This window comes from Castor canadensis, chromosome 2 (genome assembly GCF_047511655.1).
Source record: "Castor canadensis chromosome 2, mCasCan1.hap1v2, whole genome shotgun sequence".
Taxonomy (NCBI): Eukaryota; Metazoa; Chordata; class Mammalia; order Rodentia; family Castoridae; genus Castor; species Castor canadensis.
In genome coordinates, this window is record NC_133387.1 from 189585376 (window position 1) to 189613348 (window position 27973).

Here is a 27973-nt window from a genome sequence, read left to right on the forward strand (position 1 = left end):
CTTCCCAGGGACATAACCAAGTTCGCGCATCTCTGAGGGTGTGGTCTATTGCCCGGGGCTCAAGAGACCTCAGTCTTGGCGCTCAGGGCTGCACTTGGGAAAGGAAGGGTCTGCTTGGAGAACAAATGCTGATGCACCTGGTGTCCACAAACACAGCGTGGACAGCATGCATCCACGAAAAGTGGATGAGTTGGAGTTATATGGATGAGAGGAGAGCGGCTTCCACCAGAAAGCGAGGCGTGTTCCAGACCTCAGCAAGAAAACCACTCTGCTTTTTTCAGGGCACACGTTGGGAGGTGGGAGTGGCGTTTATGGACTTCAGTCTTTGACTGGTGGTAGAAGAAAGATGACTGACTCCCATTCTCCCAGGAAAGAATGACCTCACTTAGCTCTGCAAAAGCTTTTCTAATCAACCTAGCCCTCAACGTGTGCTTCCTCTTCTAAGCTCCCTCTTCTGTAGCTCTGTTTTATATTAACTTCTCATAGTAAACAAAATTATTTTAAATACATATAATGAAATAATAAAGACAGCTTGCTGTGCAAGGCCTAAGGAACTAGGTGGCAGAAGTGAGTCTGGGTTGCTTGCTTTTCCCCCCACTTTATGCGGTTGTGAAGCACAGCAGAAGCGCTGTTGGTGGTACTTCACACTTGCGGGACAGGCACTCTACCACTTGAGCTATGCCTCCAGCTCTGGACGTCTGGGTTTATGATCCCAGTTTACTTCTGCTTATCAGAATAGTCAAGAAAACAGAGCTCTTAAGGTCCTGAACCTCTGCAGTCCCAGACAAACAGGCCTGGATTAAACTGGGCAAGTGAGGAGAGGATCTGTTTTGGCACCTGCTGAGAATTGGGGAGGGGATGAGAAGGAGCTTGTGCAACTGCAGAAAGCAGTCTATTAGCAGGATGAGGACTGACCCTAATGACAAGTTCATCTAATGGCAAATTCATTCAAAGCCCTTCTTTGTGTCCTGGTTAGAATATTTCACATCCAGCACACATTGCTTCTGGAAAGCCTTGGTTATCAAAGCAATCAAAGACAGAACTGCCACTGTGGGAAAAAGCACTTGGAAGTGGTGCTTGATGTTCTGTTTCAGATGCTGCTCTTCCTCATTTGATGTCTGTGTGGCCTTTGGCAAGTTCTTTAGCCTCTCTGAGTTCCACTTAACTCTTGGTAACATTAACAGTTACCTTAACAGTTTTGTGAGGGTTTGCCAAAACTATATATGTCAATGTGCAGGTGTCTGGGCACTCCATATCAATTCAAAAGGATTTATTTCCAATATTATAAAATCTATTACAACTTAATCAAGCTGTTCATTAAATAATTAACTCATGTCCTGAGTTCTCTCTTTGATACTCTGACCTCTGTCCAGATTGACTTTGTTAGCATATACAGTCAACCAAGCAGGGGATAGATTACAATAATGTCCCCAAATCTTATACCTCCCAGTATACACACCATTTACCATGATATTGCAGGTCCCCTTATTAAATAGGTAGAATATATTTTTCTCTATCCTTTGTCTTTGTGTTTGACCATGTGATTGACTTATTTGGCCAAAAGAAATAAGCTGGAACTTTCTGAGCCTAGACCAGAAAAGGCCTCATATGTTCTTGTTTGTTCTCTTACTTCTCTTCATTTTCTGAGAGGAACATACCCCAGATATCCTCTGGTCCATGAATATTCTCAGAGAATGGCAAGTAGAGCAGAGCTGCTTTGGCCAGTCGATAGATTTGTAATGTGAAAGAGCTATTCTTCGTGCTATACCCTGAGCAGAACTGTCTGGCCAAGCCAAAAAAGCTAGATGACTCCCACAGCTACCTGCAGGTGTGTGAGTAGTAGTAAACTTGAGAGCTCTGGGTTATCAGTATTGTACACCTGACAGTGCAGGCAGGTGTTCTGGGGCTTGGGAGGGGGGGCTGGTCACCAAGGAAGCTCACAAAGTAGAATTTGTCTTTGTAAAATTTCTTGGCCTAAGGTCTAATCCTTAGTTTGCAAGCTCAAACTTAATTAAGAGATTATCAGTTGAGTATTCCTTATCCAAGATGCTTGGGACCAGAAGTGTTTTAGATTTTGGAATATTTGCATATAATGAGCTATTTTGATGATAGGACCTAAGTCTAGACACAAAATCCACTTATCTTTCATATATACCTTATGTACATAGTCAGAAGGTAGGATAGCTGCATCATATGGAGGTTATGTCTTGGGTGAAGGCCAACAGTGAAGTGAATGGAAGTCCTAAACAGAGCTGCAAACACTGGGGAAGCATCTATAACCCTGCATAGGCTGCCATTTGGACAATGCAAAAGGGACTTTAACTTTCTCTTTTCCAATACATAGCAAAGGGAATAAGCCTTGAAAGTGAGATAAATTGGCAGGGGGGTTATGTACATATTGTGAGGAGCCAGTGACTCACAGAACTAGAAGCAATTCAGTTATGATTTTATTTTATTTGTGGTACCGAGGTTTGAACTCAGGGCCTACACCTTGAGCCATTTCACAAGCCCTTTTTGTGTTAGGTGTTTTTGAGAGAGGGTCTTGCAAACTAATTGCCTGGGCTGGCTTTGAACTGCAATCTTCTTGATCTCTGCCTCCTGAGTAGCTAGGATTACAGGCCACTGGTACCCCAGTTCTGATTTAGACATGTTCTAGAAATGGCATAAATCAAATTTTGGAAAAGGGATTATTTTTACAGCAAGAATACTGAAGACTTTTAAAGTTTTCAAGATTGCTCTTTTCGCTGGGCACTGGTGGCTCACTCCTGTAATCCTAGCTACCTGGGAGGCAGAAATCTGGAGCATTGTAGTTTGAGGCCAGCTCAGGTAACAGTTCCTAAGACCCTTTCTCAAAAACACCCAACACAGAAAAGGGTTGGTGGAGTGGCTCAAGTGGTAGAATACCTGCCTAGCCTTGCAAGAATGAGGCTCTGAGTTCAAACCTTAGTATTGCCTAAAAAAAAAAATTGCTTTTACCATCCTTATTTCCTTATAATTATTTTTACCAGTAGTCTAGTTGGGGAGCACATACAGTCTCTGATTGTTGTTTCATACTGCAGATCAAATATATAAATTCTGGAAATATTCTTCAAATAAAAAGAGTAAACAGGAGTTTGAGAAAGTGTGAGACGAGAGGGATAATTATGGTGTGATGTCAAACACAGTAAGATGCAGTAAAGAAGACAGACATGGTCACTCATTCATTGATAAAATCTATAGAAGTTTGCATATTTAACTTTATTAGCTTATTTTAACATAAATGTTCAATTAGTAAAATTCTTAGAAATCTGCACTAACTTTATTTCTTTGTATATTTGAACTGTTCTGTGATCCAGTGATCCTGATGTAAGTGTAGGTTGCTTTCAAAGTGAAGATATGTGTAAGTTGTCCTTTGTCATGTGTCAATCAAATCAGTCCAAGGCTTTGACTTCTTCTTTGTCCTTTTTATCTGACTCTGATGACACTTTCCTGTTGGTAGTAATATGCAGTTCCTACACATAAAACTCTGATATTGTGAAAACAATGCAGCACAAAAAAAACTTTTGAAAATTTCCCCAATGAAAATTCACTAGTTTGGATTCTAGATCTGCATTAGGTTTTGCAATCCAGTATAAACAGATGTGGAGAAGTGGTTATTACACTGCACAGTGTGACTTGAAAGGCATGGGAGAAGACCACCTATCTTAAATACATTGCTCACCCAAGAATCAGACTCCTACTTGGTACTTGATTTATTTGGGTTATACATTGTTCCTTCTACACAGCCCTCTTTTAAAATGTAAATATTCCTAGGGTAAATAATAAACATATTGCTACTAAAACATTTCTATGAATATGCCTTCCAGTTTTTTCTTTCTGATGGAAGGGGACACAGATTATCCTAAGAAGGTCTGTGAAGTATATGGCCATACAACCCTGAATACATGGATTGTGTAATCTCAGAAGCAAAACAGGGATGGGCCTGATTGGTACTTGACTGGGAGGTCTGTTGACAGAGAGATGGTCAAGCTATCTCCATGTATGTAGGTGAGTCTTGGGCAAAGAGGAAAAGATGGAGTGAATATAAAAGAGAGCAAAGTTAATGTATTTTAAAGTTGTGTCTAAAATATTTATCAAATTTAAAAAAGTTTATCCATTAATGTATAGTATAAAGACATCAATATCTCAATTAGCTAATACTGAAGTACATAATATTCCTTAACTATTTTTTAACAAATATTTTCTGAATTCTCTGGACACTTTTAGCAACCTAATTTCTCATGAAGCTTATGAGATAGTATAGACAAGACAGAAAATATGTGAAATGTTGAATACTTTAAGAGATAATAAGAGTTAAATAATTATAAAACATAGGCACAGAGTAATGCATGATTAATTGCCCAAGAATGGTTCAGACAGTAACTATAAGAAATTCAGAAGAAGATGTCACTGTGAAATGTAATGAAAATTCAGTGTTTGGGATAGAGGAGAGAATTAATATACTACAAAAGGAATTAATATATTACAAAAAGAATATACACAGAATTTAAACTAAGAGAATTGTTTAAGCTATAAAATAATGTCACTTTAGGTGGATCAATGTGAGCAGTAGCAGAAATGCTCTATAAAAATATGTGCAAAGCTGGGTGACAGTAATCCTAGCTACTCAGGAGGCAGAGATCAGGAGGATCATGGTTCGAAGACAAATAGTTTGTGACACCCTATCTTGAAAAAACCCAACATGGAAAAAGGGCTGGTGGAGTGGCTTAAGGTGTAGGCCCTGAGTTCAAGCTCTAGTAATGGAAAAAAAAGTGCAAAAATCCAAGGTGACCAGATATATCCGTGAAGCTACTCGGTGACCAGATATATCCGTGAAGCTACTCGGTGACCAGATATATCCGTGAAGCTACTCGAGTAGTAGTCTCCATCCATTATTTGAATCAGTTAAGTAAATCTTTTGATGGGGCTAGTTTTGCTTCACTCTTAGAAGCAAAATCATCTGGCTAAAATGCAAGAAATGAAGCTGCAGAGCATGGTGTAGACAATATAGTGAGGTGAGTAAATAATCTCTTCATTTTAAAAAGGTTTTAACTAGCTGGTTGTGGTGGGACATGCCCATGAGCCCAGTCCTTAGGAGCTGAGGCAGGAAGATTGTGACTCTGAGGCTGTAGGAAAACCCTGTGTCAAAAAAACTCAACAAAAACAAACAAAAAGAAAGGGCTTTAAAATTTAGTGTAGACATATTCATTCTTTAAGGCTATTATTTTGATAACATTAAAGAGAACCTCAAAATCAATAAAATAATTAAAATTCTGTTACTTTTTTGAATACAGTATGAAAATAATCATTGTTGAGTTAGCCATACTGGTTTTCATTCAATACAAAAGTGGAGGGTGTTTTGGGTTTTTTTTTGGTAAGTGAAGGGCCATCAATGCTTAATTAGTGATAGCGGATTTCTTTCAAACCCTCCCAGAGCATGTTCCTCATCCCTTTCTAACATTGTTCCAGGGATAAGGCTGTTACTCGTCACCAAAAGGCTCAAGCCTTTTGCTACATGAATGTAGTTTTGGCAACCTTAGTGATGTCAAAGGTGGGCTCATGGCAAGTCATCTGTAAGATCTGCTGACAACGCTCAGATGGCAAGGCTAAGCTAGGCAGCGGAGGGTGGAGCTGGGAAGGCATGATGGCAGGTGAATGCAGTAACCCAGGATGAGAGGGGACAGTGAGTGTGTACTGAGACTCAGGGTTCATCTGCTGTTAACTTTGCACCAACTTAGTACATAGTCTATGGATAATACAGGTGGGTTCACAGGCTTTAATACCTCTGAGGAGAAGGAAGTTTATTTGAAGCAAGAAAACCTGAAGACAGGTGTGTGAGTTTTTAGGGAACAAAGTAAGAAAAAAGAAGTGCTTCTTTAGACAATTAGTAAACAGGTGAGAATATTTTTGACAGAAATAAACTTACTTTTCTTGTACTTTGGCCTTAGGTTTATAAGGAAGGGAAACCAGTTCTTTCTAAAAACAAAACAAATAAAATCAGAAAGAAAAAAATTTGCTTCTTACACTAACTGAAATTAACTCACTTGAAAAATAAGGTTAAATTATCACAGAATTTTTAAAGACTAGCTTCTTAAAACTGGAAAACACCAGTCAGGAATGTTCTAGGTTAGGGAACTGAGGCTCTTTCAGGAGTGTGTGCTTGCACACCCAGAAGTTCCCAGTGTGATATTATTATTTTTTAAACTTAATGTGTCATCATTTGTCATTCTTTAGCATTTTAGTATGACCTAGGGAAGTTCAATCAGTGTAAAACAAATATTAGCATTAGAGTATCCTATAACTTTATAATATGCGAACAAAAACCAATTACACCTCATTTCTTATGCCAGGAGAGCTACAAATTATGGAAATTGTTTACCACCTATTGCCACATTATCTGGCCGTTCTGTTTTGCCTCTGTCCAGTGTATAGAAGGCTGTGCACTGTGGGTATCTACATTTAAGGTTCAGCCTACAAAACCTCTGAAAATTTACCACAGATCATTCTTTCTGATAGATTTACCAAACTGCTTCCTATAAGTCTCACCGAGATCCTTTCTTCTCTTTGTTTTCTTAAGAGCTGGAGAATCTCATCTCTCCTTTTAGCCTGTTTAAATGAAAAAAAAAAGTGGATAAGTCTTATCATTCAATAATAAAAGCTTTACATCTGCAGAAAGCAGAATTCTTCCATTTTATTCTGGTATTGGCTGAACTTCAAAATGTTTTTTCCTTGATAAATTTATGTAAAATAATTTGGTTTTGTTTTTATTTTGGCCTATAACTAGTTTTTCTTAAGACCTTGCCACACGAACTATGCTAAGAACATCATATACGTTATGCCATTATTTTCTTAAAACAACTCAGTAATTTATAATTAGTTTTACTTCATTTTGCAGGTGTAGAAACTGAAGTAGAGTAAAGTTAAAAATGGCATCTCTCCTTTCTCTGTTTTAGCTATTAAGACATGCACACCTTTATGTCTTGACAAGGTTTCAAAGCATAAAAACCTAGTTTAGTGCAGGCATGATGATTTATAAACATGTAGACTATAAAATAGGCAAATAGAGCTAAAAAGAAATCTCATTTATATTAAGGCTAAAAGAAAGTAGGAAGAAGTGAGAGTAAGATACAGATTTGTTGAAGGCAGAGAAAAACTCTAAATCATCTATCTATTCTAGTACTGAGTACTGTGCTATTTTCCTAGGGCTGCTGTAACAGTAACACAAACCAAGTGGCTTAAAACTACTAAACTGTGCTATGATGGTCTCAGAGTTCTGGAGGCTAGCAGCCTCTAGGCTTCTTTGCTTAGTTCTAGTTTCTGGTGGTTTGCTGGCAATCTGGCATTCCTTGGTTTATAGTAACTCGAATTTCTGCCTTCATTGTCACATGGCATTCTCCCTGAGTCTCTGTTTTTGTATGGCCATCTTCGTATAATGACTAGAGTCATTATAAGAAGTCATTAAATAATTATAAGAAGTCATTAAATAATTTCTCTGCAATGACCCTATTTCCAAATCAGGTCACATTTTGAGGTACTGGGGGTTAGGACTTCAGTGTATCTTTTTTTGGGAGTGTAGGGACATATGTCAACCCATAATAAACACCTATGATGTAACATTTCTGTGTTAATGGCTGAACAAAACACAATTATTGCCTGTAAAGTGACTGTAGAAAAAGACAAGTATATCATTTCACTGGCTCTGTTATGGGTTATATAGTCTACAATTAGAGAACTAAAGCTAGGGACCCTTCACTCACACTAGGGCATGTGTGAGTTGGGGATGGGGACTCATCCAAAGTTGGTGATGCCTGTACTCAGAGCTGAAAGTGGTCTTTGCCAGTTAATGACAGAGACGGGATAGGAGAGAGCTTCTGAGACAGAGGAGAAAAAGGATACATAAAGCCCTACAAGCTGCTGCATTGCTAAGTAACTCCTCAGAGAGATTTCAGTCCCCCTGGCTCAGCTGCAAAAGAAGCTAGAAACTTCAGGCATGATCTGACACAGGAGAGGAGGGCCCACGCTGGGCAGCTGTAATCAGCAGCTGGACCAGGCCCACTGGGTGCCGTGGCTTTGTATCATTCTGTTCAAGTCGTATGAATTGTGACTTTTATGAGCCTACAAAATTTTAATTTATTTGTGGAGAATAATTTTTACTTTTTACTTATATTTTAGGCATCCTATATCATAGTTACTGAAGAAAAAGTACTTTTGAAAAGTAAGCTAAGTTTTATAATATCTGTTATAGTGTTACAGATTGAATGAAGTAATGTCTATTGATAAAGACCTGGGATGTTTTCATTCCACATATTCAATGTTAGTTTCTTTTCCAACTTTTCCATTAAATGTGTACTCAATTGGAATGAGCCCCTCCCGTCTCAGGTAACAGCATTTTATACCTTCATTATGGTATTGATCTTCTCTTCCCATAACATTTCTTAGTTGCTGCATGTCTCTTTCAGAATCTGATTCATTTGTTATTCTTCCTTAGAGCTCAGAAGTGGCTTCTTTATGTTACTGAATGAATTTTTGTTGAATTGAATGAATGGAGTCATGATGTATGAGTAGAATCATTTCGTACTGTCGAATACAGAATTATTAACCAAGCCAATCCCCCTACAAACTTTTGCAAAATGAAATCCAACACTGGATAAGTTTAATTCTGAAAGTCCCCTATGAATAGAATTATGTCATTATTTTCTGTGTAACTCTTGGGAAGTCATAGGCAAGTTATATTGTCGTGCTTCTAATATAAAAATATGAATATTTAGTTATAGGATTCAAGAATAATATATCATGCATTTTTTTCTTTGGCCTAAGTTCCTTTTTTGTTACAACAGATCTTAGTGTATAATCAGGTTTATATTATAGTATACTAGAAACAAAGATTTCATGTGTGATTTGATTTCTGCTTCCTGGACATGTTCCCTGAGAGTGAACAACAAAACTACTGTAAACATCTGTGTCATCTGACCAACAATGTCATGAACTATTTTAAGAAATCTCTGCCAGGAAAACTATATAATCCAATGGTAAGAGAAAAATCCTTGTAATTTGCAATATTAGCAGGGAAGAACAATTTGTTAATTTCATAATAACAAAGGAGTTCTCATTTTTAACCATTGTGTTTTGGTTGCATTCATCAATGGAAGTTTGTAAGACATTTGGGTTATTTAATTAATTCTTAAAACAATAAGAAATTTGGGTCATTTAATTCTTAAAACCAAATCTTGAGATCATAATTTACATTAATAATGTCTTAATATTTGTAGCTTTAAATGCTTGTATTGGAAAAAAGATAAAATGGAAAATTAAGAAACAAAGTAAAGAGGGAAGGAAGTTGTAAGGAAAATCAGAACTAACCCAAGGTTGAAGGAAGAAGTTATAAAAATCAATAATGAAGAACATAGAAGAGAAAAATATGATAGAAGATAATAGAGACAAATGTTTTTGGAAAAGATTATTAAAATAGATATTACTTTGTCATGATTACTTAAGGAAAAAAGATACAAGTAATTAGAAATAAAAGGTTAATATTTATGACAGAGATTAAAAAGATGATTAAAAACACTGCACATCATTTATATCAATGAGTTTGAAAATACAGATGAAATGGACAATTTTCTAGAAAAAATAACTTGCCAAACTGGCTCAGGAAACAAACAAACAAAATGATCAACAATGCAAAACAGATAAACAAGCAAAGCAAACAGGCAGTGACATCTTTATCATCTCCACTAATTTCAGCTACCAGTTAGCGAGACCGCTGGGTTCACCTTGGCTTGGCTTGGGTCTCCCCACGGTCCTTTGCACCCTCTCCTGGCACCTTGGTTGCAGTAAGTTAGCTTCTGTCAGGGAGCTAGTGCAAAGTGTTGCAAAGTGTGGAGATGGTTGAAAATATTCTTTTTCCAGATGGTTTTCAGTCTGGTTGAGAACCACTGATCCAGACTTTCAGCATCATCATGGTGTTCACCTCCTAATTAACACTTGTTGAGAGAGGCACTATGAGAAGATAAATTATCTTTTATTTACCTGCAGAACTAACTTTTCTCTCTCTATTTCTACTCCACGGTTGAAATTTCAAAATACATCTTAAGTGGTCATTTTTCTTTTTGCAGGTGGTAACTAAATACATGACTAAGGGAAAGCATTACGAAACATTTTAACACTATGGCCAAGCCAGTCTTGATTGGCTTTTAATCAGGATTTAGTTTTTTTTTTTTTTTTTTTTTTTTTTGCGGGTAGTGGGACTTGAAATCAGGGCCTTCACCTTGAGCCACTCCACCAGTCCGATTTTTTTTGTGATGGGTTTTTTGAGATAGGGTCTGGTGAACCATTTGCTCTGGGCTGGCTTCAAACTGTGATCTTCCTGATCTCTGCTTCCTGAGTAGCTAGGATTACAGGCGGGAGCCTCTGGTGCCCTGGAGGATTTGTGTTCTTGTGTGACCATGCCTTTGTAATTGCTTCATCATCCTTCGAGATTGACTACTTCAGTCAAAGCATTTCCATTTAATATTCTAAAGCTTATTTTGTACTCATGTGTGAAAATGGAAAAATGAGACATGTTGAAACTCTTCCAGGAATGGGGGGAGGAAAGGACAAAGAAGATGAATTCAACTATGATATAGTGTAAGAACTTTTATAAACGTCACAATGTACCCCCAGTACAATGATAATATGATAATAAAAATAAATAAATATTTTTTAATTTTTCGGGCTGGGAGCATGGCTTACGTGGTAGAAAGCATGCCTAGCAAGTGTATGACCCTGAGTTCAAATCCCAGTGCCACTAAAAAAAGCAGTCATAAAATTTTTATTTTTCAATTATAGGTTAAAAATAAAGGAAGACAGGGAAATCAGAGAAGATTAAAAACAAATTTTCATTGAGTAAGTTCTAGGTTGTCAAGCCTTGTGTGAGTTCCTTAGAGAACTCGTTCCATCTTCATAATGCAGTGAGGTAGGCCTCATTACCTCCTTTACACATAAAAATGAGCATTTTTTTCCCAGGGTCACTTAGCTAACTAATAACTGATAGATCCATGGATTCAAACTCATTTCCAGTTCTGTTTGACTCCACACCCTCTACTTCCTTTGCTCCAATATGGTTTTGGAGTTCTCTCTCCCCTTCCATCCCCTCTCAGACAGAAAGAGAGGGAGGAATTAATCCAGTTTGGGGTCAGCCTTGATTAGAATTAAATTTACTCATTTGAAACTTTATTTAATGGTATCACATGGCACTTTGCAAAAAATGGCAGAAGGGTAAAGAATAGATGAGTTATAGTGGTACTTATAAACTAAAGGCTTTCTAAGATCTTATTTAATGTAAACTTAAGTATTTGTGATAAGATATTCAATTATGTTAACTATAAACATTTGAGGAATTACATCCTCAAATTTAGAATGTTACCTAAGCAGAATCAAGGTTCTATGGCTTAACAGAGATTGAGAATATTAAATAATTTTCATTATCTTGAGGTTCCATAATTTAATTTTTAATTCTAATGTCAATGATTGGAGTTAATGGTCCTATAAGGCCATGAGGGGATTTCAGTTCTATTCTACATAGAATCTTAATCCTCAGTAGGCTCCATTTCACTTGTGTTATGAATTCAATATTGAGGAACATCAGAAGTATGATAGGCTTAAGGTAAAACTATCAGTAAAAAAAGAAAAACTCACATTTGGGCTTGATTTCAAGAGGTAGTAAGCACCTATTGGCTTGTAGATTTTGAAAATAGAATCCACCAACTATGAACTTATTCTATGAATTCACTACTTTTCTCTGTATCTATTGACTGAAAACAGCTATGTAGGTTCTATGACTGCCAGATGGTAATTCATATCTACTAAAGTAATAAGATACAGAACTATTAGACCTCAAAAAAACTACTGTGCACTTTAAAAGACAGGCTGAATAATCAGTGAAAAGGCTTTCTGCAGCACTGATATGACTTCAGAAGGCAGACTTAACTGCAGTAATCTATGGGAGTGGGTGGAAGATGCTGTAGGAAGGAAAAATGCTGACTTGCAGGAAAAAGATGCAGATCTAAGCGCCTTCTCATGCCTTCTGGACATTGCTTTATCCTGGCTCAATTCCCAGCTCTATATAATTTTCATTAAAAAATAAGTTTATTAAAATGAGAAAAAAATAGTTATTATATAAAAGGAATCAATACAAATTTTTCTTAAATATTGATTTTAATAAAGTATGAATTTATGTTATGGGGAAGAAAATTTGTATTTTCCTCAGTTCTGTTATACATATTTTCTAACTTATTTTACATATCTCTTAATAGAAAACCAGTAATAATTGCCTGAAGAATATAGCTCTTGTTTTATTTATTTTATTTACACACACACACACACACACACACACAAATGCATGCAGGGCAAATATGTAAGTGATTTTTTAAAACTCTGCTTTAGTAATAATAAAGGTACATAAAAAAGTGGTGAGATTTTAATGTGGAAAAAGTGAACATAAAATGAACACTACACTTTTAAATTTGATAAAGCATACATATTTTATGGATACCTCTCACTATGTGAATTATTTGCTGCTAATGATACTGTCTGCAATAATTATCAGGGCTTGTCTTTAGTAAACAAAAGTCTACAGACACTAAGATTTTCACAGATACATGAATGGGAGAATGGACTGACCTCATCTTTCAGATATGTCTTTCCTGTCCTGCCCCAGAAGGACTTAGGAAGGAGGGGGAAGGGAACTCCCATACACAGACTTTGTCTCTGGCTCATACCTCTCTGACTTTCTAGCCTAGATATTCACAGGTCGATTTGACAGCTCCACATACCTATCTCAGAGGCAAGTCTAAACTGGGTGAGTTTAAACTGAATTTTTAATCTTCCTCTCCAAAAAACCCAACATTTGACCTTCATCTGATATTCCTTATTTCAAAGAATGGCACTATCCATCCTGTTATACAAGCCAGAAAACTATGAGTTACTTTTGATAACTTCGCTATGCCTTACCTTCTATATTCAACATATAACCTGGTTCTAGCTGTTTTACTTCCTAAATATATCTCAAATCTACTTTTTCCCACCCCACTGTCACCATCCTAATCCCATCAGCCAACACCTCCCTGATGGATGAATGCAATTGTCTCTAGTCTGGTTTCCCCACTCCTGGCCACTTTTGGTTCTTTCTCCACACAAAGGTCTCTGATAATAAATCTAATATTATCAATTCCCAATATGAAAACCTTTCGGTGGCATTTTATGCTTCCTATTATGACATAACCTTCTTTAATATCCAAATTGGTCAATCAGCTTCCAAGGTGCACAATGCCTTTCCTAGCATAGGGTCTTTGAACATGCTGTTTCTGTGGCATGGACCACCCTCTCGATGTTCCCTTTACCTCCTTCATCAGGCCTAGTTAATGCCACCCTTCCTCCCAACTCAGTTTAATCTTTGTAGAAATCTCCCATGATTCCTGTGATTGGATCAATACCACCTTCTTAAATGCTCTCCTAACATCATGTATAATTCTTTCATAAATATTTCTCTCCCTGATTAAGCTGCAAGTTTTAGTCAAGGGCAAAGTTCATATCTTTAAAACATTTTTGTTGATGTTCATCACTGTACCCCAGTGTCTAATGCAATTATCAGTCAGGCACATAAATAAGATAAATCTTGCACAAATTTTCTTTTGTGTAGAAGTTCTAGCATATGGAGTATTGTTTTGCTCTGTGTCCAGTTCCTTGTCTCTCATTCCTTGTCTAGTATTCCGGACACTCTGGCACAACTGCCCTGCCTTATTTTCACTGCCTGATCCTACAGTCCCACTCTCATGACAAGACTTCTCTTGATGCTGTTAAACTTTGGCACCATGCCCTTACACTTCTATTATCTTTTTCTTCCGAGATCATCTCTGGGGACTCTTTTTGCTGTGACCTATCAACTACAATGTATTTCCACTCTTCCTTTTGCACAGCTATGTATCAGCTGAGAACCTCTGCCCTCTGTGTTCTGTCCTTTGGTCCTATTAAATGAGTACCTCATATGATATCCAGCTCAAGGAACTGGGCTATCGTACAAAATCCTGTCTAGACAAATCATATCGCCCTCTTGTTCATTCATAAACACTTCTTTGGTAGGTTAGGAGATTATCTACTATTTGCCAGGTTCTATGATTATCAATTTTTAAAAGCTATGATCCTTCTCCTTAAGGAATTTTGAAACTGCTGGGGAAGTACATCAAATGCACTGCTGTACTGTGTTCCAGGGATGATCTAGGGGAATGCATAGGGTCCTCGGTAAACTAAGACAGGAGCATTAATGTCAGACTGGGCAACAGCAGAGGCTTGAATGTGACCACTGAACTGTTTGGAAGTACAAGTAGGAATTGGCTAAATGGAAAGGAAAGACAGAGAGGCATTTCCAACCAAAAGAAACAGAAGGTTCAGTGTCACAGAGTAAGAAACAGAACTATAAGTGGTTCAAATGGGCACAGGGTAAATTGCACTTGCAGGGTTATGGTGGTAGGTGAGGCTGGGGAGGTATGGCAGGAGGCAGATAGTGAACACCTTTGTACATTAGAACGTGATTCCACCAATTTTAGGAGTACAGTTGATTCTTCTTATCTGCAGTAGTTATGTTCTAGAAAGTCACAATGAATAATGAAAACAAACCATTGCTCCTAGCTTCCCACCAGCCTCTGGTCACAAAGTTTCATATCTGGAACACATAGCCATGTTTTATGTGTATTTCTGTTTTACAACGTACTGTTGGTTTATCAGCATTGAACTCATGCTGAACAGAGCTTATCTGATGCATTCATTTTCTTGATAAGAAACAGGGCAGCCTTCTTGCACTTAGGAGCAGCAGGCAGAAGACCATTTTAAATGGTAAAATCACACACACACACACACACACACACACACACACACACACACACACACCCCTGTGCAGTAGAGCTGACAGCAAAGCATCACACTGTTTGACCTCAGCAAATTTTTCAACCATTTTGTGCATGTCTGCAAATGAACACAAAAGTGCATGACTATTGACTTTGGGGGATACAAATAAATTGTATCTGGTAGGAAAATTTGCAAATATGGAACCTATGAGTAATGATGACCTTGAAGATGTAGCAGAGAATTTCATCACCTAAACATCTTCCCCAAGATTGAATAAATTTTGAAAACACACTGGTCTCACAGATGTTGTAAAAGAATAAAACATACTTACATAGTTTTTTAAAAATCATTTGCTACCAAAATATTTGCTTGGTATGCAAACACACAGTCTGCTTTTATAATTCTTCCAGTTGAATACTTTGAAGAAAGAGGAACAAGAATTTTAAGTGACTATTTTTTGTTGCTGAGAAAGAACCCACTTCCTATTGTATTCTTTTCATGCTGAAAAAGGAATTTTGTAAGTGTTATGTTGGGAAAGGACAGCAAAACTGAAAGCCAGCTAGCACTGCTCCTGTCTAGGAAGGCTATCCCTTTCATTCTGACACAGGAGAGGGTTTTCTTTTTGCATGGCATCCTGGCAACGACACTGGGGGAACTCCTGTAGCTTTGTTTTGGTTCTTAGAAGCTGACATAATGATTTTAAGTGTCCTTTTCACTACTTTAAAAATGTCAGATAATGGATGGTAATGTTAAAAATTCTCCACTTTCATGCCTCAGTGTCTAAAAATACACCTTTTTGAAGCTTCTACGATTCTTCTTCTAAGAATAATGTCATCATTACATGATTTGATTTTGGTTCAAGGAAGTGTCTTATAGCAGGCTTGGACTATGGTCTGTATCGGTTGTACAGGATATGTAATAGAACAATCTAACACCCGTTTCCAACAAAGACCCTGACTTAGATGTTGCCTCGCAGATCGGTGTTTTCTTTGTAAACACCTTTATATTCACTCATGTTACAACTTTGATTCCAAATGGGCATTTCCAAACGTTCATCTCTCTCTATGTGCCTCAAGTACTGCTCTGACCTCTTTATTCTTCCAGCAAATGAATTATTTATAATTCTTCTTTATAAAGAGATAATCAGTTAAAGAGCTTTCTTAAAGGTGGTAAAACTGAAAAGCAAATTAGTTTTATGATTTCAAAGAATAAGCTGACTATTCATTTATTATAATGTTTTCAGACTACTTTTGAACTCTCAAAGGAAGAATAATGGTCCAGGATAGAGCCATAAGGTTTCCTTTATGGACACAGTAAGCCATTTAATCTTGACAGACTCAATTGTTTTTGATTTCCTGCCATGGATATCCATCACAGAAATAGTAGTTATGATTAATAGCATTTTGTTCACTAACCAAAAGCATTTATAATGCATACCTGGAAAATATTCTAAAATGAAGAATAACATTAAAGTTTAAAAACTTGAACAACTGAAAAATCAATATCTATTTGGGAAAGGGGTCTACATAAGCACTTTTAGAAGAGATGGACAATGAATTCCTAGATTTTCGTTAATATTAAGGAGTAAGTGATGAATTAAGCTTCAAGATAATTTATGGGAAATGCTTTCCCCCACTTTAAGATGGAAATTATATCTGGAATTTGCTTATCAATGTATATGTTCAAAGAATGTAGAAAATCCTCTTATATAGATTATGATAAATGTTTTACTACTTAAAAATACTCTTTCCCCATTTATTTTCTACCATCAAGCTAACAATTATAGGCTAGTGATGGCAGTAATACAGGAAAGTATTACAGACATAGAAAAAACAGTAGCATAAAAAAACAGATTCTGTTTCAATAGTTAATTCTGTTTCAATAATTTATCATATCCGGACCCATGAGATAAAACCAAAACTGAGCTGGGCATGGTAGCACACACCTGTAATCCAAGTACTAGGGAGGCTGAGACAGTAGAATTACTAATTGGAGGTCGGCCTGGGCTACACAGTTATACCCTGTCTCAAATTCTCCTGCTTTCACACACACACACACACACACACACACACACACACACACACACACAGACACAAAAGCAAACTAAGAAGAGGAGATGTGCTTATTGATTAGTTTTGGGGAATATTCTTTTTTTAAAACTTTTTATTCGTATATGATAGTTATACAGGGGGTTTTGTTGCAACATTTCCATATATACATATATCGTAACTTGGTTTGATTCATCCCTTCCATTATTCAAGATTTTGGGAGCATTCTTGCAAAAATTATCAACCTAGAAAAAATTTGCCAGATGCATCTATGTGGAAAAGATTGAACTATCACAGGGCTGGAGTTGTAGCTCAGAGACCGAGTACATGCATGAGGCCTGGTGTTCAATGCCAGCATCAAAAAAAAAAAAGAAAGAAAAAAAAACTAGAGAAAAAGAAGTATCACTATAGAACAGTGATTAAGAAGTTCAATTATGCACTTAGTTATTCAATGAACAAATATTTTTTGAGTTTAAGTAATCAGAAAGGCATTGGGTTAACCAAGTAAGACATGAACTCTGTCCTTACAAAGGACACCTGGTAAGGGCAAACCATGGCCAAGCGCTTCACATACCTTGCATCAACTTTGAGGTAGATTTTAAACTTCATTTATCCTTTTCCATTTGAGGAAGCTGAGCATCACAGGGGATAAGTATATTCCTCAAAGTCACACAAAGAGTAAGTGGCAGAATTAGGCTTGCAAACCCAACTTCTTGTCTCAAAAGTCCACTATGTTATGGTGCTTATGATCTAGAAGGAGAGAAGCAGGCACGACTGCCTAGATCAGAGACTGTAAAAAGTACTATGTGAGAGGATCGGTGACTTGCCCCACAAGCACAGAGAAGGGAGCCATTTATTCTGCTAGTCCTAGGTAACCTCTGGGAAGGCTTTTCAGAAGCTGGCATGGGAGCCAGGCCTTGAAGGTAAATGGGGAGGAGCAGGTCAGGCGAGGCACGGGAGTGCACTGCAGGTTGAAGAAGCAGCTTATAGTTCCATGGGCCAGAAACAGTGTTTCTCACTTGTATTCATGGCATAGTTTTGAATTTTAGAATATTTGGGATCATACCTGAACATTGCCACAGTCAGATATCACTGCAATAGGATGAGTTTATTAAAAGGTTAATCTCATGGATTTTGGAGTTAGGATACAGGAATTTGAATCTAGGCTCTGCCACCAGTGAGGAACTCTGGAAAATCAGTGGAGCCTGTTTGATCATCTGGTGATATTCATGAGGGGCTATTTTAAGGAGTCTGTGGCTTGATGAATGCAAAGTTCTCAATACACACTCAATAAATTGGTTTTTGTAAAACTATCACAATATCATCTGAGGACAGCTATGAGAGCATTCAGATATTGCAGGATTCTTTGGCTGCCTTTTTGTGTCATGGAATTCACTATAATTTGGGTCTGGAATGTCTCTCAAAGGCTCATGTGTTAAAGGTTTGGTCCCCAACCCATGGTGCTTTGGGGAGGTTGTATTTAGTTAGAGCTGTGACCAAAATACCTGCCATAAACAACTTAAGGGAAGAAGGATTTATTTTTTCTCATGGTTGCAAAAGGGTTCTGTCCATGATGGCGGGGAGGGCATGGCAGAGAAGAACAGCTTTTATCATGGCGGACAGAAGCAGAGAGAACAGGATTACAGGAAGGGCCAGGGCAAGATATTACCCGAAGGATACCCCCACCTCCAGTGACCTGCTTCCTCCTTCTAGGCCCCACCTCCTACTTTCAGCACCTTCTAATAACCTCATCATATTATGAATCCATCAAGGGATTCATCCACTGATTAGGTGAGAGCCCTCACGATCCAATCACTTCCCAAAAGCCCATCAACTGGCCGATACATGAGGTTATGGGGACATTTCATATTTAAATTATCATAGAGGTGGTGGAAATTTTAAGAGGTGGGATATAGTGTGAAGTTTTAGGTCACTGGGGACATGTCCCTGAAGAGACTGTGGGACCCTACTCTCTTCCTGTCTCTCTCTAGCATCTAGTTATGCTTCTGCTGTGATGCACTGCTTGCTACAGGCCCCAAAGCAATGGAGCTAACCAACCATGGACTGAAACCTCCAAAACTGTGAGCCAAAAGAAACCTGTCCTTTTCTTTGGGAGTACTAGGGTTTGAACTCCAGGCTTTGCACTTGCTAGGCAAGTGCTCTACTACTTGAGCCATACCCAGATATGGTTTTGCTTTTGCCTAGGGCAGGTCACAGACCAGGATTCTCCCTCTTCCGTCTCCTGTGTAGCTGAGATCAAACAGGTGTGTGCCACCATGCCTGGCCTCCTTTCATCTTTTTAAGTTAACTAGCTCAGGTATTTTGTTATAGTAATAGAAACTTGACTATTCCAGCATTATTTGAATAGAATTGTACAGCATAGTACTGACTAAATTTTTCTCCATACTCAGAAGGCACTGTTTGGTTAATTCTTTCGTTTCTGTTGGCTCACTGGTTGTAAGGCCTCTTATCTCCTACTTAGCAAATACAACTATCTTTTATATTGCATTGCAGGACCCCTTGGCTTAATGCAAAACTTGGCAGGTACTGTGCATATTTAGGTATTGAAAAATATATTTTACCCATTCATCACTTCAGTAGCACATATAGGAGGGGTAAACAATATAAAGTGGTTAAGAACCAACCATCTAGAGTGTGGGGAGTACATAAGAGGAAGAGTGGTTAGGGCGAACAGTCCAGTTACAGTCAGGTTGGAAAGGAACCTGGACATGCTGAGAAGTTTGGTCTCCATCCTGTACAAAATGGGGTACTGAGGAGGGGGCGGAAGGATAAAAATGAAGACAGAGGAGTAGCAATATCTTCTTAGCATTTTAGTAAGATAAGAAGTGCATCCTGAAGAATGGCTTTGTATATTCTTTGACAAACTACATTCTTCAAACTGAGCACCATGGGAAGGTTTCTTGATTTTTTTTTTTAACTTTTTTCTTTGGCAGCACTGGGGTTTAAACTCAGGGCCTCATGCTTGCTAAGCAGGTGTTCTACAACTTCAGCTTCTCCACCAGCCCTTTTTAGGGTTGGCCATTTTTCGAGATAGGGTCTTGAGAACTATTTGCTCAGGCTGGCTTCCAACCTCAGGCCTCCTTATCTCAGCCTCCTGAGTAGCTAGGATTACAGGAGTGAGCCACCAGTGTCTGGCTAGCTTTCTTGATTATTTATGCTTGGTTTTTATGCCTTTCAATGTGTTCTTATAGTATTATATGTATTTATCTATTATAATAATATACCATAATTATTGACTATAATTGGCTGTCTCCCCCATCAGATTGTATTTTCCTTAACATCAGGGGCCACATATTATCTTTGCAGCCCAGCATCTAGTACAGTACTTGCACATAGCAGACTCTCAATAAATATCTGTGGAATAAATTGAGTAGTTAATAAATTAATTGAAGGACCCAAGGCAAGGAAACCAGTTCTAAGATTATGGTGATGATAATGATTTTGGTGGTACTGGGGTTTGAGCTCAGGACCTTGTGCTTGCTAGGTAAACATTCTACACTTGAGCCATGCCCCAAGTCCTTTTTGCTTTAGTTTGTATTTAGATAGGGTCTCTATCTTTTGCCTGAGGCTGGCCTCTGACCATGATCCTCCTCCCTCCACCTCCGGCTTGGCTAGTATTACAGGCATGGGCTACCACGCCAGCTCAATTCTAAAATCATTAATATCACAGTCTGTTAGGATTATATTTGTCTGTAACTGACATCATTGTCTTGTTGATTAATAGTTTGTTTTCAACCTTTTATTTTTAATCCTTTTCTAAAATGAAATACAATGAAAATTAAATCCCAAAAGTACAAAAGAAGTTGCCTTCTAATGTTTTTAACTCACTGCAAATTAGGCTTTTTTATTCTTATACAGTCCTGGCATAAATATGCAGTACATAATATCCTAAAAAGAGAAGAAAATGCTAATTGTTATTAATCACCTAAGTTTTTGAAGGAACCATCAGCAGTCCACAAAGTGAATTTGTGTGATCAGCAAATCCAAGTGTACCATTCTGTAATTTATGTGGAATTCCCGATACATCCTTTAGAGTGAGCCAATATCTCCAGTGATTAAAGACATTAGGCCAAAACAGTCTTCTATAACCTCACAGGAATAAACAATGTTGCTATAAATCACCATATTAACTGCTGAGTTAAAGGCTGTGTCTGTGTCATGAAGATCAAACAAGGGAAGTTGCCAAAAAAGAGACCTGTGCTCACAGCACATGGTTCGACTGCACCAGTGTGTTCAATTTTAGCCATTAGTCAAAACAGGTCTAGATGACAGACTCATTCCTGGGATCATTTGATTTTGACTTATTAAGATAGTCCTATTTGATTTTCCTGCTCTTATATATTTTTGTTCTTAGATTATTGTATGTAGTTTGGGACCTGGTTGAAAAGTGTGAATCTATCTTCATTTCTCTCAGATTCTGGCTGAGACTGAGAATAGCCAAAGTTTAATAGAATTTCTTTATTTTTGACTTAAAATTCTACAGAGGTTTTTCTAATAAGCTGACACACCAGGTGCAAATCTTTTTTTTTCTTTTTTCTTTTTTGGTGGTACTGCAGTTTGAGTTCAGGGCCTCACGCTTTCTAGGCAGGTGCTCTACCACTTGAGCCTCTTCGCCAGCCCAGGAACAAATTTTTATATACACGTGTTTAAAAAAAGAATGTCACAAACACCAATAAACACATAAATAACAAATAAGTAGTCAAAATTATTTAGAAATTTAAGGAAAATCAGAAGACATGAAATATTTAGTCTACTACCTTTTGGAGATACTTTTCTTTCTCCTCAGATTCCTGAATCTTCAGGGCTTTAGCAAAGACAGCTTCATTCTCTAGAGGAAATAAAGTCAAATTCAATCTGAAATAATTTTATCGTGATTTTATGATAACATCGACACAGAATTGGAGAAGGGCTAAAAGAATAGGAAGGTACACACAACTACACACAGTACCTTGAAACCTTCTAACCAGTCATAAATAAATGGAGAGTTCATTAGCTATGGCGCTCCAGGGAACCTCTAATCTCTTTAGCTGATGAGTAAACTTGAGTGGCGACACCAGAGGTCTCAGAAGAGAATAGATGTGTAGAATCAAAGTTTCCAATTTCTACATTTCTATAAAACTGTTACAGAAATGTATGTTTGGGCTCTGGATAAATAGTGTGTGGTCCCTAAGGCAAGGTCTTAGGTATGAAACTCAGAAAGTGGTATCAAAGTGTAAAGTAACCTAGGAGTCAGAAAGGCATTAAACTTGGTACTTACTGTTATTCTCAGACTGGACAGGATTTTTCTCTAAAAAAATACAAAAGGAAAGTAAAGTAACCACTGGAAAAGACCACAACAGCAGATGTATTTGAATTTTCTATACCTGTAAATATTGCATAGTAACAATTTTCTAAAGGGCTTACTGGTCCTTGAACTTGGTTCCCAAAGTTGACTTGCTTTTCATTTCCTCTAGTGCTTTCAAGTTTGAACTCAATTATGCAAATACTAATATCTTTAATATCTTTTCAGCCAACGCTATACCATTTCCTTGGATTATTCCATAATAACCCAAGTAGATTGTAGTTTGTCAAGTGGATGCCAAAATTGAGATGCTTAAGAAGTATTTTTAGATATAACAGTGATACCACTGAACCTATTTGGGTGGAAGGATGACAGGAAGGGTTCAGGAACTATTTATATATGTGTTTGTATATACGTCTCAGGTGTATCTGTACACTATATAGTGTATAGATAAAATACGTATTTGTGTATGAAGTACTATGTGCAAGCCTTTCAAGCATTTGAGATGAAAGCATTTTATAAGGCTGGGCAGTTTTTCCAGAAGGAGGTCTGGTATCTTCCAGATTGATTAGGATGGAGGAGAAATGAAGGCTAGGAGGCAACTACTTGACTCACCGACCACGGACATCTTAGAGGGTCGAGCCACCGCCAGACGCTGACTGCTGCCTCTGCTCAGCACCAGCTGGGATTCGGTCGGGGGGTACATGGACGCCCCGAGCCAGAACTGCTTAGCCAAACTGACATCCTGCTCCGGGCAGCCGGTGAACACCAGGAATCCGGGCGGGGAAATTTCCTGGGACTCCTGGGCACTGCTAGGCGGTTCTCTGGGCCCGCTTTCCATGGCAACCCAGGACGCTTCTCCAAAGTCCCTCCTCCTCTCCCGCCCCGCCCGGCTCCGAGAACCGTCGAGGTGCCAACAGCCACCGGCCGGAAGCCCTAGTTACTGGCGCAGCTGTTGGGGTCCCCGCACGCTGGTGGCCCCTGTGAAGCCCACTTTTGCAGCCATCTCAGGTCTCTGGGCCAGTCCAAGCCTTGGAGCATCAGCTTTGCGACGTGTCCTGTCCTGTCCTGGCCTGTCGGAGGCAGTGGGGGAGCACGTTAGCCTCTAAAATCCTAACTCAGCCTCTCCTCTCCCCAAAGATAGCTGAATAAAGTGAATTTTAAATTCGTTGGCGCCATAGCTCCAATCCCCCCTTCCAGACAAAAGCGCCAAGGCTCCGCGCTGAGGCCTGCGTTGGGGAATTCAACCAGGCGGTTAAAGTCCTTGCCTGTGAGAGTCAGAGGCTTCAACTGGGCCTTTAGGTACCTATTCGTATGGCTGGGATTCCCTCCCCTCCAATCTTTTATGAAAAATCTTAGAAAAAACAAGCTGGATTTAAATCGTAACTGCGTGCACTAATCATTCCCACCAAAAGTTGTCTGGGGCTCAACCGTTGAAAATGGTTACTTAAAAGAAGGGATATAACTAATAAGTGGACCGAGTTACTTAATGTAAAATAGTGGAAAAATGTTCGTGAATCCTTATAAAAAGGAGATTTTGCTAATCTAGGAACAGTGTAACCATTTCAGCCATCGCGCTTACCGCGACCGGAACTGTGGAAAGAAATGGACAGGTAATAATATCCATAACTGACATCTCCATGAGACTTTATTTCCAAACGTTAATAACAATATGATGTCACAGAAAGTCCAATAATAATATAATCACAAGTCCATATAACAAGCAGATCAATCACTAAGGGAAAAATTCTATTTCCCAATGTAAAGCATCTAAAAAACATTTTGGTTAAGAGCCTGAAGGAAAACTGAAAAAAATACACATACATATTACATACATGGCATATTGAGCAGCTAAATGCTAATTTTTCTCTTGGCTGAGCAATTGACAAACAGGCAATGCATAAATCAACCCCAGCGTAGTCCAGTAGCCTTCCCCACCCCCCACCACCACTGACGTTGCACACAGTTGGATGAATCCCAATCTTTTTACCTGGCCGTGTGGTTAGTGATTGGTACTACTAGCAATCAGCTAACTACACTGCCTAGTAACTAGACTCAGAAAAAAACCTTGCCGTTGGTGCCCGAGGACGTTGTGACCCGCAAGTCACTGGTTAAGTTGTAATTCACTTTGGTGACTGGCTTGGTGACTACCCTACTGTTGATGGGAAATAAGGCACAATAAAAGCACAGCCTACGGCACTGTTACACGAGGGGCTTCTCCAAGCAGCTTAAATGCCCTTATATCTTAAAGCCATTCGACTCCACTGAGGTGGCTTTCCTGAGATTGTAACCGTCTTGCAGCGACTCCTAGAGAGCGCCCCCGATTGCCCCGGGTCTGGAGCGAGCCGCCCGCGCGTTCCCGTGGGTTTTTACTCGCACTTTGGCAACGTGCTCGCGGACCATCGCTGACGCATCGCTCTCCCAGCGCAGCTCGGGGCTCTCAGACTCGGCGGGGCGGCGGGAGATGCTGTGCCTTGTTTTGATGGCAGTGGAGTTAGTGATTGCAAGCGCCATAGTACAATCAGCTAATTACACTGCCTACAAACCGAGCACCGGGCGCCGGCCCCTGCAGCTCCAGGATGCTCCGCAGTGCCGACATGGTATCCCCGAGCACGCGGCCTGACCGCGGGGTCGGGTCCCCCTCCACCTTCCCGTTTCCCCGGCCCAGGGCGAGGGTTCACCGGCACCGAGTCCCTACGGATGCGCTGGTCCCCCCCCCCCACCCACCCCGGAGCTGGCCACGCACCCCACGGGTAACACACGGCCAGCGGGAGGCGCTGTCCAGGGACCCCCCCCAACCCCCACATCCATCCTTCCCCCCAGGGCCGCGCCCCCGACTCCAGGTGGCCCCGGAGTGCCCCCCCGGGCTCCCCTTCCCGCGGTCTCCTGCACCTCCCGGGCACCCCGCCTTTGGCTTCTTCGGACCCTACTCCCACTTCCCTCTGCCCGGCCTGGCCGGCTTCACAGAACTTCGCAGCTCCCAGCCCAAACCCTAGAGCCGCTCTTCACCCCGTGCGCCCCGCAGCTCCGACTGGCCGAGTGACCGTAGCTGCGCGGCCAACTGCCCTTGGAACCCCGAGGGCCGAGGGGGCGGGGCGGGCGCGAGGTGGGGGGCGGGGCGGGCTGGGGGAGGGGAGGAAGCTGCGCGATGGGGCCCAGGGAGGGCCTGGGTGGGGCCTCCTGGGAAGACACCCCCCCCCCCACAATGGAGGCACAGATACTTGAGAAGTTTCTCTCCCGGGTATAGCCAGAGGGCATTGCCCAAGAAGCCCAGCAGTTCTCCCCCTTCCTTCCCCAGTTTTCATGCCCCCCTTCTGCTCAGAAAACAGCTTCCCAGGTGCCTCAGATTACAAACTTGAACTTTCCAAAGGGAATGGGCCTGGCAGGACTGCCTTTGACAGTCCTACCAGGCAGTGCTCTCTTCTTCCCTCTGGGATTTGACCCTAGACTTTGATAGGGCCAAATTAGGTGATCTTGTTAGATCAAAGTGTGGTCCTTTTGAGAGCATGGGGTGGTTTTGGTTTTGTACTGTCAAGGTCAGCTTTAGGCAAAACCATTACAACTCCCAGCCCATATTTACTGAAATACCTGCTATATATATTCAATGCTTGGAGGCCATCGGTTCTACCGTCCATGCTAACGTCTCTAACAGTCTAGGCGGTGACACAAAACGAGCACACATTATTTACCATTCTAAAAGTATATAATTTCCAAACGGAATAGACTTTACTAAGAAAAATAAAGGGGGAATTGTCAATGAGAACTGTAATAACAGGTCAGAGAGGGTTCCTGGAGGAGGTGAGGTTTGTCGGGCCTTGAAGCAGGAGTACATTTGGAAATGAAGGGTGAGGTCTGTAAAGGCCTGAGAAAGAATGTCTTATCACAGTAAACATTTTCCTGTTCTTAAAATTTTTTCACATCTGATTGATGTGGATTTGTTTGTGTGCATTTGGAGTAGGTTGGACAAAGGGGACAGTGACAGAGGACTTTTGGGTCATCTTTACTAAAATTGTTTCCTCTAGTTACTCTTTCCCCTCCTTTCCTTTAGTGAATGAACCAGGAAAGGACAAGGCAGATTCTCTCACTACACACTTTATGGAACTCAATTGGAAGTAGTCCCCTTAGAGTATGGTCTTTGTGCACCCAGTATAATAGGAGCACTCGTTGGCCTGCTGCCTTAGCTCTAAAGCAAACTTCACAACTACAGATTGATTCCTAAACCCAACCAACAGCCTCACAGATACCACTAGCAACATGAATTGGAGCCAATAATCCTCATTTAACATGAATTCCAAAGTCAAACTATTAAAACACAAGAACTTCCCAAGCATGGATTGCATTATCTTTGAATATGAAAGACGGCATATTTTTTTTTTTTTTGCCAGAAGCATAATTTGTTCTGTGAACCGCAAGAGTAAGAAATCAAAGTGAAGAAGAACATGTCAATTGTAAAATCAACTTGTAAAAGATATCGTCTGCACATAACTGTACTTTGTCTTCATTCATCCAGTACCTGGGAGGGGCACAGTGTTTGAGCACACTATGTAAATCACCACACTCATTTCGGTACACATACATGAGTAAAATAGGGATCAGAAATGGTCTCCATTCCACTAACAACACGCAGGCCTGTAAATTTTGTGAAGAAATAGTTCTAAAAGCAGTTCTGGTCTTTCAAATTGTTAGTCATTTTTACCCACTCTGATACTTGATGCTTCTTCCTGTTTGATTTTTTTTTTTTTTGATCATGACTTCCATGTTAAATAATCTTACCTGAACTGGATTGCTGCCATTCAAGGTGATGATTGCCTTAGATGTCTTGAAAATTCTATTTTTAAAATTTTTCTTCGAAGATAATTTAAAGAAATCCCTCATATATAAAAATCACCAAGATGCATTGTCTCCTGAAGTAATTTTTAAAATGCAGCTTCATTGTATCTAGTACAGCTAAAAAGGTAAAATAAAGGCAAAAAATGTGTGTGGCCTAGTTCTGTTTGGGAAAAAAATTAAAAAAAAAAAAGAAAGAATGCTTGTTCTTAGGGTTGCTGTTGATTTGGCCTGCAGTTACTAGAGAAACTCCAAGGATCTCATTGCCTCTGTGGGTCATGTTGAGGCATGCCTGCAGACCAGGGAGACCTGTGATTTAATCTAAGTAAGAATGCTTTCGGTGTTTAAAATGCTGAAACAGAAGACTGCATTTGTTTTAGACAGCACCAGGAAGGCACCTTTCAGGGGCATTGTTTACTGTTTTAATTTCTAGGCGGTTGGTGATCAGGGAGATGAGGAAGGAGCTCTAAGGAGTTGAGGTGGTGAGGTTGGTGATTAGTAGGAAACCTCGAAGAATATCGAAAACAAACACTTGCTACTTTAGCTTTGGCAAATTTATATTGGCTTAATTTTCCACTCCTAGATAAAAGAGGAGGTTGATGGGAGTTGAGAGTTACAAAAGGTGGAGATGATGTGCTCCCTCCCTGTAACTCCCACCAGCACACCACCTGAACCTTTGAAGGAGATTGGTGGGGAAGAAGTGAAGAATGAGACTGAATAGAAATGATGTAGCAGCTTCTTTTTAAGCTTGTGTTTTAAATGCATGTTTACTCTTAGGAACTATAAAACCATGTTTTGATTTTTATATAGCTCATCAAATGTCAGATTACCTTCCTAACAAACATTCAAGGTAGTATACTTAAGAACTGGTTTGTATGTTGAAGCAAGACTAAATTGA

The 27973-nt window shown here is 39.5% G+C and overlaps 2 protein-coding genes across 2 annotated transcripts in view; one reads left to right on the plus strand and one right to left on the minus strand.

The window, feature by feature from the left end:
* The window catches only part of Btg4 (BTG anti-proliferation factor 4), a 101054-nt gene that overhangs the window by 51669 nt on the left and 21412 nt on the right, over positions 1-27973 (plus strand). The gene's annotated exons all lie outside the window — the stretch shown is intronic.
* On the minus strand, positions 3232-27221 carry Hoatz (HOATZ cilia and flagella associated protein). Its single transcript, XM_074066755.1, has 7 exons — positions 27022-27221; positions 22864-23321; positions 22225-22254; positions 21725-21795; positions 6565-6624; positions 5945-5994; positions 3232-3468 (listed from the first exon to the last, which is right to left on the minus strand). Exons 2-7 carry the CDS (start codon positions 23087-23089, stop codon positions 3411-3413), a joined length of 495 nt encoding a protein of 164 aa, XP_073922856.1. The 5' UTR covers positions 23090-23321; positions 27022-27221; the 3' UTR covers positions 3232-3410.